Source organism: Porites lutea, chromosome 13, assembly GCF_958299795.1.
Source record: "Porites lutea chromosome 13, jaPorLute2.1, whole genome shotgun sequence".
In the NCBI taxonomy this organism is placed as follows: domain Eukaryota; kingdom Metazoa; phylum Cnidaria; class Anthozoa; order Scleractinia; family Poritidae; genus Porites; species Porites lutea.
Genome location: NC_133213.1, coordinates 13852519 through 13866541, shown reverse-complemented (window position 1 = coordinate 13866541; position 14023 = coordinate 13852519). Strand labels below are relative to the sequence as shown.

Here is a 14023-nt window from a genome sequence, read left to right as displayed (position 1 = left end):
ACTAACTAAAGCATACCATATATCCAGGGATACTTTGTGAATTAATGGGAAATTTGTGGGTGTTTAGGACTTTAATTTACAGTATCAAAGGACAATATTACATTGTATCTCTTTCTACGTTTTTTCAATGACGCCTAAATAACCATGATTTTTTAACCTCCTCAGAAAATGTCACTTGTGTCACACTTACCAACTTTGCCATCACTGAAATGATTGGCAGGACAGTACACACACTGATTGTTTCCTGTACTATTTTGATGCATCCCAGGGTTACAAGGAGGGCAGTCTTGTTTTTCTCCTGATGCTGGAAGTTTTATAGCACCATCAACATCTTCACGGCAGATCTTTGGTTCTACCCACATGTATTTCACTTCAGTCTAAAACACCATAGGAAACAGAAAATGTGTGAATGAAGACGAGTTTTTGTTTACAAGTTATAAACAAGTAATGGGAACAGGTACCAGGCCCAAAGCTAACATTAAAAGCTTAGGCATTTGTTGGAATGATTTGATATTCGTTCCTTCCTGTTTGTCCTTTAAAATTTACATTACGAGCAGGTTTGTAAGCAAAGCAGGTTTTTAAATAACAAACCAAGATAGGTATGATTAACACTCAATGAAGTCACTCAATCAAACTTTATTAAAGAGGGTGACGTGAACAGCACTGTACATCTGGCTTGTGGCTCTTGGATAAAGAATTAATCTTACGCAAAAATAAATGCTCAAGAAAAATATATTATTGTAAATTAAAGTAATTACATTATGTAATAATACTAATACTAAGAATAGGTAATTCAGGCTAGTTACTTCATAATACAGACACAGTCACATTTTTGAAATGACAGAAACAGCATTATGTTTGTCTTGAAAAGAAAAAATGCCAGTATACAAGGCTGCTGCCTAAGAAAATTTTTTCGGGAGCCCGAGCTGCATTTCTAGGAGCCCAATGAAAAAAACGTCAGTAACTTTGTTAACCCTTTGGTGTCGGCCGGCAAGCAGCAAAAAAAAAACATTTTTCACCAATTCCTCTGTTTTGGACTGGTTTTTGGCTAATTAGTCTCGCTTGTGTAAGCAGCAAGACCCATAATCTGCAATGCGTTTTCGTCTGGGGGACGGTGCCAAAGGGTATGGTTTTTTAGCAGTTTTGGTCTGAAATAGGGTATCAATTTCAACCATTTTGGCCTGAAATAGGGTATGGTTTGTGCACTCTAGTCTTGAATTGGGTATGTTTTTCAGAAGAAGCTACTTTTGCCTACGTAGCAGGCACTTGGAAGTTGTGGGCCCAAGAAAGACAGGTGAAGGGAGAGGAAACACCTGCCCGGAAGGTCCATGAAAATCGTTTCAACTCGCATTCTGTGAGTGCGGATATTTCCAATTGGTTGAGAGGCTCCCACAGGAAAAAGTAACTGTGCTGGGCGAGAAAACTGTCAGTCAATAATACATGGACAACGTCATGAAGGTCATATATTACATCACCAGCTCCTGAAACCACTAAATGGAATAATCAAAGTTCAGGTCTCAGAGGTCACTTCGATATAGTTTAATGGGACTATGTGGCCGTAATCTCAAAGAAACCTTGGTGTGTTCAAACAGTATTCACGATGGAAAGGATTGACATCAGATATGCATTAGCAGAAGTGGCAAGAGAGAAAAGATTTGTCGAATCGTTGCAATAAAGATCAGAGGAAATATTCTTTGCTCAAGGAAAACTTGGCAGCTTGTGTTGACGATGGAATGCATACCATCAAAACTTGGACAGAATTGATGAAATGATGCATTTACCAGGGGCATTACTTTGATCTCTGGCAATGATGTAATTTCTCTGGAATCAAGGCCTTTGAATTTTCGTGTAATTTTTGAGGGTAAATTTTAGGCACCTCTGGTACCCGGGCGCCCATTAGGCAGCAGCCTTGGTATAAACTGTTTTGAAAATATTATTGCACTTGCATTTCTAAACTTATATGCAAGTTATAAAAAAACTTTGCTTGCAGAAGCATAACATGTGTATGACTAAGGTGCCCACTCCAAATTCTTCTGCTATAATGCTCTCCATCGAGCCTACTATTGTGTGCTTAAGGGTATGGGCTTTGCTGCTCAAGGCAAATAACCTGTTTTCTAATGCACCAATTGCAACTCACATAATAATAATCTAATAATTATCATTATTGTCATTATTATTAAATCTTGGCCATCATTCAAGTCCATATCTAACCTAACAACAACAAATTCACTTAGTAATATTAAATAATGTTAGACAGATGGCCAGAAGATCATACCTTGCCCTGATCGTCACAAGCTGTTCGAATATCATAGTAATCCTGCTGCGTACATGGCTTTCTCTGAGAACAGTTCTTTGCCCCACGGCCTGAGGAAAAAAGAAACTGATAAGCAATTTTTCATAAACAAGTTAAAACCAGTGGGGAAAAAATTCACAAACCAGGAAAAAACCAAATTGTGCTCATATACGTATCATTCAGCATTTTTATACAAGACAATGTGTCACTATTGTATGATTTCCTGATAATTGTGAAATTATTGTATGACTGTGAAATCATGTTTTGCTGGTCTTGCTAAGCTTAAAATTTTCTATCTACATGTATTCATGTTATTAACTTTTACCTGCATATTCTGTCACCTCGTTACACTTTGAGCACTCTAAAGCCCCAGGAGCGGAGAATGTGTTAACAGGGCACATTTTACAACTGCAAGATAACGTTGGAGCAAATTAAGCTTTCAACATCTATTATTTTTACAAACAAGTTACAATACTGGCAGATCTCTTCAGGATAACTTTCTTGCATTTATTTACATGTAGAATAAAGAAGGTACCATTAACTTTTGATAGCTGTTTATAGCTCCTTCTACATTCTGACATTCAGTTAAAATCTATAGTCCAAACATACGTGTAGTTGTGACTTGAAATTTGTGCGGAAAAGGTTTTCCTGGCAAACTTATAAAAAGCAATTTTATTTTGTTGTTAGACAAGGCTTAGATGGCCTAAAGGACGTCATTTCTTAACAGCAGAATTTGTGTAACTCTGACTGTCACATTTTGATTACATGTACGAATGTTTCATTTTTGATATTAACAACAACTAAAATTTTAAACAGAAATACAACGTTATTAAAGGCCTTAGCTTTGATTCACTTCACAAAATAGAATTTCAAAAGAAAGAGGTGTTCTTGTCATGTGTTTCAGTGTGAAAGTGATTTTAAGTCCAGACAGGTACACAGTCTTTTACCTACAGCTGCAACAAAATTTAACGTAGAAACACTGTAGTATAGCCACATACCACAAACCAAATAAGAAAGATGTATTTTTTGGTCTTTAAGCAAACAGAAAAAAGTACTAACAACATGATACACAGTTGTTACAACAATAACAACATAAAATAAAATCTTTATATGATGTGATACAAGTAAACATACAGTTTGATTATCGTTTATATTTCTTGGCTGCATTATCCAAGAATAATTATTTATAACACATATAAGTTGACATTCAAACTCATTTATTATGCTTGTTATGAAAGTTACAAATAGAGTACTAAAGTGATGACGTCATAAAAATGAAATTTCTGAAATTATGGGATTTGTCAGGATATTCTGAAAGAACAATAACCAAGAGGCCTACTTGCCAAAAATGAGCATTTGGGGGCAAATTGTCTCTGAGATCGTAGCCTAGTTATACTCAGAAAACTCCATACAAACCCTTCTAATGTTTTTTTGGGTCGACCCAAAAAAAATTTAGAAGGGTTTGTATGGAGTTTTGTAAGCATAACTGGGCTACGATCTCAGAGACAATTTGCCCCCAAATGCTCATTTTTGGCAAGTAGGCCTCTTGGTTATTGTTCTTTCAGAATATCCTGACAAATCCCATAATTTCAGAAATTTCATTTTTATGACGTCACACTTTAGTACTCTATTGACCATAATTTTGGGTATAACAAATATGTTCTTTCCGTGAAAACAAAATGGAATCAGCAGTTCCTGTCACCAATTATTTCCTTGTAGAGTACCATTGCATTTTTAGTAACGAATAATAAGTACCTTCCTTGTGCTTCCTGGTCATTGTAAAATCCTGCTTCACATGGTGTACACTCTGATGTGTATGAAACCCCTGAGAAATGATAAGAATTAAGAACTGTTTAATGCTTACCTTACATACAGTGAGCTATGGATGCATGCAGGAGGTTTAGAAAACATCAGGGAAAGTAGGAAAGTGAGTGCCAAATGCATTTTATAACTCCAAATACACACAGCTAAAAATGCAGACCAATAATTTGACTACAACAAAGATGCAACAAAGTTAGAACTAAGGAAACAGCAACTTGCGCCACACTGTCATGTTTGCGATCCATTTTTTACAAATTATGTCAATGTAAATTTTGAAGAAATCATTCAAGGATGAATTTTTTGTTTTCTACCTCACGAGACTCTATACCTCTTAGAAACAATTCTGGATGACTGCTCCTTGATTCTCGGAACTCAATTCTTGAAGGAATCAAGAATCAAGACTCGCATCAAAACAATTATTGCCCTCTTACTTTTTAAATGGAACTGAAAAGTGTACTCTGAACCACACGAGTTATGTTCGATCTCAAATCACAAGAAACTGATTTTTACTTCATGGTGGACTAAATTGGCAGCCTGGTCAAAATAAGCCGGCAGTCTACAATTTAGCCACTATCAGTGGAATTTTTGCCACCTAATCAAAACATAGGTTTAGTAATATCAGTGCTTGACACTAACTTTTTTGGGACATTAGGCAATAGGCTATACTAGTGAGTGAAATAAATCACTAGCACTGGTCCAAAAAAAAGTTCTGGGGGGGGGGGGGGGGTAGGCTCCTCCTCCAACACCCTGGTAAATGAAATAATACTCTGATGTATATACAGGGATAATAGAATGAAATAAAAAGAAAAATGTTGCTCAGTTATTTTTGTTAGTTTTCAATTGTTTAATTAAAACAGTTTATAAATCAATTTTTGTGAAAATCCAACTTTAGAGGCAAAAAGACATCAACAATAATACAACGAATGGCTTATACAAGATGCCTTGTTTCTTGTAAGTCAAGAGTTCAAGACGCAATCCAAATGTCTTGTGTTGTAATTTGTAAGACTTAGCAATTGCACTGATTTGTCACAATAAAGGCTACATGTACGAGTCCTCAGCTTCTACATTATTTTGCAGGATGTTTTAAAACTTTCAGGGTTAGAGGGAGTGCCAGAAAATGATCAGTAACGTTTAGTTTAATGGCTCAGTTACACTGTGATCAGAATGATATCCTTGACTACAGGTCGAGCACAGTTCTATAATCAAACATTATCATATACAAATTCAGTTCAATTTGGCGGCAAATCTTTAAAAAGCTTCGAAGAGTGAAATTTCTTACGATTACGAAGTCATTGAAGGATATCGAACTAGGACTAGAAAGTCCTACAGAAAGCTTTCCTTCCATTAAGCCGCACACAGTAGCTGGTTGAGAATATGCTTGTTTGAGTCAAAAGATTGTTGAAGGATGCTTTCTCAAAAGTAAGTTGTGAAAAAAGCTTCAAATCTTCTTCATTCCTGATCCTGCTTAATGTGCATGAAAAGACTCCAATATGGCGGACCTGGTGTCGGGTGAGGAAAGTCCACAATCAAAACTCACTGTCAATATAGTGATGAAATACAAACAAACCTTGTATTTCAATACTCTTGATGTAAACAGGTTCTCTCCTACTGTCTTCATCTTCGTAATCATATGTAATGGCTGTTGCTTGCCAAATGATAACATTTCTTCCAGCTTTCAAATTAATCTGTCAGAAATCACATCAGCTGTGTAAGTGTTGGGTTGTTTAGAATGAATTCACGTAACTGGAAAATTTGAAATGAGTTGGAAAAAGCTTTTTACCTTGGTGGTCAGCCATTCATTGTTGGAGGAACTTGGAGGGAATGTATCATCTTTACTCAGGCTGGAAACTTTACACTGTTCATTTCTTACCTACAGGTGAGGTCAAAAACAAAAACTAATATTATTATATTATTTTACCTTGAAGTTTAGACACAGTATATTGGTTTCAATAGTCTCTCGATAAAGTACAAGACATGGAAGCAAGCAGACTCAAAATAATACAGCCTTTATTAACTGTTTCATTTTTAGTCTCTTGGGTAAAACAGATGTCCGCAGAGTAACACAACTTTAAAACGTGTCTTTAAAAAATTGGTGCTTCATTTTGGACTAAATGACAGGGTTGACTTTGACAAAAGAATTAAAATTTTTGGATCATTCCGTTTGCCATACACATGATAAAAACACTTAGAGTCTCTTGAAGATTTCAGCATAAAAAGACACACTAAGAATTGCACATTTCACCAGTCTGGGAGATAAAGGTAAAAGGTAATTAATTAATGAAGAACTTACAAATACACGAAACACAGTGTACGTATCATCAGTGTAGTAGTAGTCAAATGACACATGACCATCCTTTTGAAGCTGTTAGAGGACAAATAAAAATATTATTTTAACAATGCAAAGTAAAAAAGTGCCATTTTAGGTAATCCAAGCCATATTGTTCTGGTTGCCATAAAGGAAAAATAGATAAAAAGTAACAGTAAAGCTAGTAGCAACTGGAAAGTCACTTTGCTTTTGTTTTCAGGACAAAATCAATACTTTGTACAGTCATACCTTGATTATCCTGACTCACTGACACTTGAGTAATCAAGAGTCCGGATAATTAAAAATATGAATATTAATCAGACAATAATGTAAACATATAGAATAAATAATAAAAAAAAAAAATTAAAAGTGAATTAGCTCCTACTTGCATTTATGTAGAGTCGGTATGTTTGTGTATTATTTTGTATTGACATATAAAAAAGTTTTAAATGTTTCAAGTGTCCATTCAACCAACCAGTTGATGCTTAAAGCTTTCTCGTTTGGCCGACTCTGCGTTTAACTGCACTGAGAAATGTTTTGCTTTCTCTTGAAGAAGCCGAGTAACCTGACATCGGCATTCCAGTAGATCTTTGCTGAAAAAACAGGCACACAAAGCTTTATCCACCTGCTCATCATTGGCAACCTTCAGGGACTTTGGATTGAATCCTTTGGCCGTCTTGAACTTGTCTGTGAATTTCAGGATCTTCTCTTGGTTTTTGCATATATCTGAGACCTACTGCTTGCCGATTTTAAACCTGAGTGCAAAATTTGTTCCTTTTTCTCCTTTCTCCAAACATAAAAAAATCGTTTCCTTATCTTTTAACGAGAGAACGGACCACTTTATTTTCATAGACATTACTGTGATTTAAGTTTACGATTTGTTGGTCTTGTGTTTCCATAACCCACGCAGTATCAAGCATGACATTCCCTTAGCAACATAAGAATTAAGCCAATCAGAATTCAGCTGAATGCATCAGAATAATAGTTCATCTCGTGCTGCTCATGCTTTTTCATAGCGAAACAGATTAATACAGTGTTTTAAACACATGTTTGGAAGGATTAATGTACTTTTAACTCGTTTCAATTTTTCAAGATCACATCTTGTTAATATTCATTAAAAAACAGTACCAGGGAAACAAGTCTGGTTAATCAAGGTTTGACTGTACAGCTTTTGGGCTTAAGTTACACTTATTGAACTCAAAGCAAAAAAGTAGTATTTTTTCAGTTGGCTATTTTACTTTGTTTTCCTCGATTTTCTTTATGCTAAGCCTAAATTTAGTCATTAAGTTTAGTTAAGCTTGACTAAAAGAAAGTGAAAATCAAACACATAGGTGAAAAAAAAATTACTACTTGCACCCGCCCTGCATAGCTTGACAGAGTAGCGGTAAGTGTGGGAATGTTAACTTTGTCCCCATGGGGTCATTCATGCGGGTTTTATGTATGTGTATGGATCACTACCAGCCCTCTTCATTTTTTCCTTTCCAATAATTACTTTTAGTTACATTGTATGATTTTTTGCTTTGTTTCTCTAGTTGTTTTAACTTCTTCTGGAAACATAGAATTTATGATCAAAGGTCAAAACACTTTTGTTCCAACACTGTTTACGCTCCATTCATTCCATTCATGGGAATGCAATGAAGTGGAAGTCCAATCAAAGCTGGCTATAACATGCATGCTGTACATGAGTAATTATAGCAACCTGGAGATTAGGATTACAAGCTCCTTTTGTCGCCCGCAATAAAAAATAAAATAGTTGAGAGTGAGATCTAAATAACAGTCTTTTTCCCTTTTACTTTCAAAATATATAAGAACTGAATATTTTAAACAACAACTGCATGGCTACAATGTGAAAGTGAGTGCTGTTGCAGGCATTAGAACCAGAAAAGATGTAGCTGGTATGCTGGCTTCAGTTGAACATGTACTGTTAATGGAATTCATCACAATTTAAACTGCAATAATAGTGCGATAGAAACAATGCAGCCAGACTTTCTGCATGCTAGGCTATATTTAACAGGGCTCATACTGTATCAATGGTGTTATAAAAAACCTGTGACACTTACGGTGACAGCATATGACAACTCTGAGGTGCATTCATCTCCAGGTGATGCAATACTGTCTCCACGTGGTGTCCACCCAGTTCTGAAATAACCAATATTTAATAATTATACACAATCAAAATTAGGAGGAAGGCAAAACAGGATGTTTGGCCAGGGGCCCCTGGCTCTCAAAAGTTATGAGCCATGCACTATTAAAACATATAGGCCATTTCAGTAATGGGTTGGGACAGAAGTTAGGAGCTGCATATGTGCATTATTTTATCATAGGCAACAAATGTGCATCAACATTGTTGTAAGATAAGATAAAATCAGTTTAATTATGCAGTGTTTGTGTTGCTGGGAGACACATAGTACTACTTTGTTCAACCACTTGGAGAAGCATTACTATACCAATGATTAGAGATGCAAGTCGAGGGCTAGCCTGAAAACTCAGATGTACAATGTATTCACAGTTGTCGCTTCCCTTCACCTGAAAAGCAACATCTGTGACCCCAAGCTGTAAAATTAATTCTGTGACGTAGGACATTATTAGCCAATCACTGTTTAGCTCTTAAAAACCAAGAACTAACTTTCCAGACTTCTCAAAAGATTTGTGTGCATTGGATATGTTTACAAGTCAAAACAACTGGGTGTGCAGTTAAAAATTTAATTTGCCAGGATTGTGGAACAGATTGATGAAATATGCACCCAGCAGATTCATAGCAATTCAAGCGATTGTTGTAGACTTTTTACTCATCCAAGGATGTGTCAGTACTATCTATTCACCCTTTTTTTGTTAGCTTTAGTTAAACTTGGATAAATGCGAGTCTGAGCGCAATGTCATACACGTATTACTTTCCTATCACTGTAGAGATCATTTTCTCTTATTTTGCTTGTGTCAGGTACTTTTTTTATTTGGCAAAACCAAAGGCACAAATCTTATCCATAGCTTAAGAACCATTGTTCTACAAAGAAAGCAGCATTATTCTACATGGCAGGAAAACTTGTTACAGTCTTGAAGTTCACAATAAAAAATTATTTGAAAAATCTTGTCAAAATCCTAGACACGCCAGCTCACGAGGGCAAGAGGAGTAACTCAGTTTACGTCACAGAAATATTATTGTTTGGTGGCTTGGGATTGGAGACATTACTAATCATGCAGAGAAAAGCGACAACTAAAAAACCATCTGCATTTGCAGGCAAGTCAAGGGCTTATCTTATTAAAACCTAAGGTGACTCGCCACAAGCACTCAATTTTTAGTTGAATTGGCAACCAGTGAGTTGCAATCCTGGGCCCTGTAAACACACAATTCACCTCATCCTCCTAAAAAACAAACTCACTTAGAGCAGTTGCCACTTTTTGTCTCATGGAAATATTCATCATCATAACCATATCCTTCATAATGTTCATCAGAAATACGACTTTCAAATCCAGTAGGCAATTGATCCCATTTACTGAAGCGGACACCACCACCAACACTGTAAGTTCCTTTGGGGCATACTTTGCACTCCAGAGTTTTGCTTCCCACATCTACATAGTGACCTGGCTCACATGTGTAAGCTGCAAAAACCAAATCAAACATTCAGCACAATTTACAAACAATAATATTAACAGAGCTTTTTTGTGTGTGTGTCAGGAGACATGTAGTTATGTGTTTATTAATAGTAGGGTTCTTACTGCTAACTGCTGGTCTATAATGAGTTATGTTGTTGATTGGTACCATAATTTGCCTGTCCACACATACAGTTTATCATAATTATAATGCAAGAAAGGTACATACAATAGTAAAGCAACAATCATGGACAAAAATGTTGGGACAGTGGTAAAGCTTTTTAACACACGCGCTACTAAAACAGCACATCCCTACCCCCTACCCCCACCCTACGGACACAGTTGAAACCGTCAAGGCACAATTCCTTTGATCTTTCAACATTGTATTTGGTGGGGAAGGGGCAGGGGACATGGATTTGTAAAATGACGGCACTGTCTTGTACAACATTACTTGTGAAACGCATAGAATTAAAGTTATGCTATGACTGTCCCAAGGACTTTTGTCCATGATTGAAGTTAGCCATATGACACAGAAAAAGCAAAAACAACATCAACAACAACAATAATGACAAAAACAGAACATATCTGAAGTCATTAATCCAAGAAGTCGCAACACATATCAGAAATGCACAAGGAGGGGCACTTATTTGTGTAGTCTTTCGTTCTTTATTTGAAGTGACACATTGAATTTTAGTTTCCAGAAGAACAACAAGAACATTGAATCTTGGGGTCTCAGATAGGCTTTTGTACATTATGCTTTTGCTTCCCTACTAAAATTCTCCACCTTAATGCTCCATTTTTCCAAATAAAATGCTTGGTCTCCCCAAAAAAGTCACTAAAATGCTCGGATAATGCTCATTATACAAACGTTTTTTTAAAATTAATTTCAAAGTTTAAAATTAATTTCAAAGTTTACACTTACAAAAACGTGCAAGTGTTGCAAGTAACAACGACAACGTGTACAAGTTCATAAATACAGCGAAAAAAAACCCAGCTGTATTTTGAGTTTTAGTCTTCATTTTGTTTAAAAAAGCAGGAGCTCATGGGGCATGGGCTCCTGAAAAAAGTTAATTTCTATTTTATTTTCTCGGAAAAATTAATTTTCTGAGGAAAATTAAATTTTCCTCGAAAAATTAATTTCCTCGGAAAAATTAATTTTCCGAGGAAAATGCCACTAAAATGCTCGAATAATGCTCAATACTTTTGCCTCACTAAGATGCTCGAAAAAATGCTAGCATAATGTACAAAAGCCTGGTCTCAGACTTGCTTCTGGCAAGGTGGATGTAGCATCACGTAATTAGAAGACAATGACTAAAAGCGCGAATGTGTGTTGATTCAGGTTTGTAACTGTAAAGAATTTCCAGAGCCCTGGAGGTTATGTTTTCAGGATGTTTGAAGTTCCACCAGTTTAAGATCTCATCCGAAAAGCTTTTCACGGCAGGACACTCATACAACTTATAGTTTGTAGTTTCAGTGGGAAAGTTACAGTCCTCGCATTGAAGGGAAGTTTTTATCTTTGTTTTCCAAAGACATTGATTGGTAAGATTGATATTACTATGTAAAAGCTTATATTGAAAACCTCTTTAAAACTTGTTTTCAATGGTAACTTTTACAGGAATTGTATAAAAATCGCTCGGATTCAGTTTTTGTTCCTTTAAATGAGCATCAGAGAGAAGAGCACAGAAGGACTTTTCAGCAAGGAACACGCAAATGCGCTTGCCACAAGCATTGTTGGTGGTAAGCAATGGTGCTATTGATTCATTTGTAGCAGATTGGTTACAATCTAAAATGGTGTCTTCAATTTTTAGGAATAGCTGCGAGAAGACTGGTGTAATAAGACTGGTGTACGCAGCAAACTCTATATCTAAGTATCTCTCCAAGGTACCCAGAAAATTAGAAAAATCCATATTCAAGATTTATAATGGTAACTGAACTGAGTGGATCACAATTAATTGGTCTGAAATCATATGCATGATTTTAAATTTAGACGAGCATGCAACATGAGTTCTATTTGAAATCACAAGTATTATTTCAGACCAAATTGCACCACATGAAGTTCAATTAACACTGTCTTTATCACAGCCATTTTGAAATCGCAGAGTTCATTCGGTACCAACATTTATTTGATCACGTGGCCAGTTTGCTGAAAAGCAGAAACAAAAAGGCTTTTTCATCTCATTTTGTACCTGAAACAGAAATGATGCAATATAGAGCAAAAATGGTGTGATTTAAAACATGAATGATGCAATTTCGAACAGAGGTAATTTAGAAAAAAAGATAGTTTGATTTCATGAACAAATTACACTGTTGAGAACCAATCAGATTGCATGGATCACCAGTGATTTCAAAATGGATATAATAAGAGTATAACTTTCATATTATGCTGTCTTCCTATTTATTAAGACATCCACGGAGAATAAAGACAAAAAGTTAATTCAATTATGTGCAAGGGCAAGTGATAAACATGAAGCTTACAGAGTTTTTTTGTTGGAAGGAAAAGTAGGAAGTAACAATATTGATATTTTGGTCTTCTATTTATCCAAAATTAATGCTTTTCCTATTTCAGTGCAACTGATTACTATATTATTACCAGCTTGGCAAATATTTTCCTTATTGAGATGCCAGTACAAAATTTTAGGCACCATGGTGACTAAAATGGTTGCAAGTTGAAGGGTTGTAACTTGTATTTATATAATTCAAGGTCCGTGAATGCTGCTTTTCAAACAGTATACATTTGCATTTGCACCCAGAATGCAAAAATTGATGCTCTCTGAATATTGATGTTTCTTGTTAGATAGAAGTTAGATAAAAAGAAGTATGAAAAAAGTTTGTGGAGGAAGTTACATATAGGTGAATTTCTCGGGTGTGATTCCTGGGAATAGTCTTTGATGCCACCATTAATTTGTAAATTTGTATTTTCATTTTGATTGGCTTTGTGTGTTAGCTGGTGAATGTAAACAGACGAAACCACCACAGTTTGCAAAGAAAAACTCTCAAAGCTTGTAAATCACTTGCCTTTGGCTCAAGATTCACATGCTTTTCTCATGTTCACGCAACATCCAGATAGGTTGTTACACCAGTAAACCAACTGAAAATGTGGTTTGTTGCTTAAATAACCCAGTCTCTTACATATAATTACAACTGTTTGATGTCGGTGTCAATTCACACCACTGTTTCAAAGACTATTCCCACGCTAGCATAGAAAAGCTACAAGAATTATTTTAGTTTCCTCTGTAATATCATCCTCACTGCTAAGCATTTCCTGTTCAAGGGTATTTTATTCCAGGCAAATATTTTGCCTTTAAAACTAAAATAATAACTTGTGTAGAAGATTTGAAGTAATATATACTCCAGTTCCTATTTGATGGGACTGTACATTTTCTAACCAGGAATCAGCACAACAGGATGAAAACCCTTTCTCACTTTTCCCTTTAAGTCTCCAACACATTAATACAAACTGCATTGTATTTAATCAAAACTATGTTATTTTTCATTATTTAATTCTGTATTAAGCTTACTTTAACATCACCATCAATCAGCAAGTTCTAATGTCAGTGCGTATTCTCGGTACAAAATTAATGAGGCTTGAAAGAGGAAGCTATAAAAGATTCTACTGAATTTATAATAATGGCATATACAGTAGGTAATCTACCGCACCCAAAGATGTACAAAATAACCTTAACTAACCACGACATAAGTAAAGTTAATTTATGTACAAATTCTTCAGAGTCCCTTGTATTTCCTTGGATAAAGACTCTCGAAAGTATCTTTTGTTTCTCTACCCGGCAAGTTTAGTTGAACGATCTACTAATAAAACTAATGCAATTGTATCACCATTTTTAACTGGGTCTACGGTTTAAACCATTTGTTGCATTCACATGACATCGTCTTTTCGCATGCCTATTTTGCATTGAATTAAGCAGAAGGAAACATGAAGTTTGTAGAAGCATAAGTAAATACATAAAATAACACGAGGTTTTGATGGCTCGGTTCGTGTTGAAGATAGTTCAAGAATT

The 14023-nt window shown here is 35.6% G+C and overlaps 1 protein-coding gene across 2 annotated transcripts in view; it reads right to left on the bottom strand.

Annotated features, from left to right (window-relative positions):
- Positions 1–14023, bottom strand: part of LOC140922230 (endosome/lysosome-associated apoptosis and autophagy regulator family member 2-like) — a 40886-nt gene that overhangs the window by 26137 nt on the left and 726 nt on the right. For both annotated transcript variants that reach the window (XM_073372212.1, XM_073372213.1), the window contains exons 3-11: positions 9797–10016; positions 8480–8558; positions 6405–6476; positions 5895–5984; positions 5682–5799; positions 4049–4118; positions 2619–2701; positions 2276–2364; positions 191–377 (exon numbers count right to left, since the gene is read on the bottom strand). In XM_073372212.1, the coding sequence (XP_073228313.1) occupies positions 191–377; positions 2276–2364; positions 2619–2701; positions 4049–4118; positions 5682–5799; positions 5895–5984; positions 6405–6476; positions 8480–8558; positions 9797–10016 (1008 nt within the window). The remainder of the gene's footprint in view (positions 1–190; positions 378–2275; positions 2365–2618; positions 2702–4048; positions 4119–5681; positions 5800–5894; positions 5985–6404; positions 6477–8479; positions 8559–9796; positions 10017–14023) is intronic.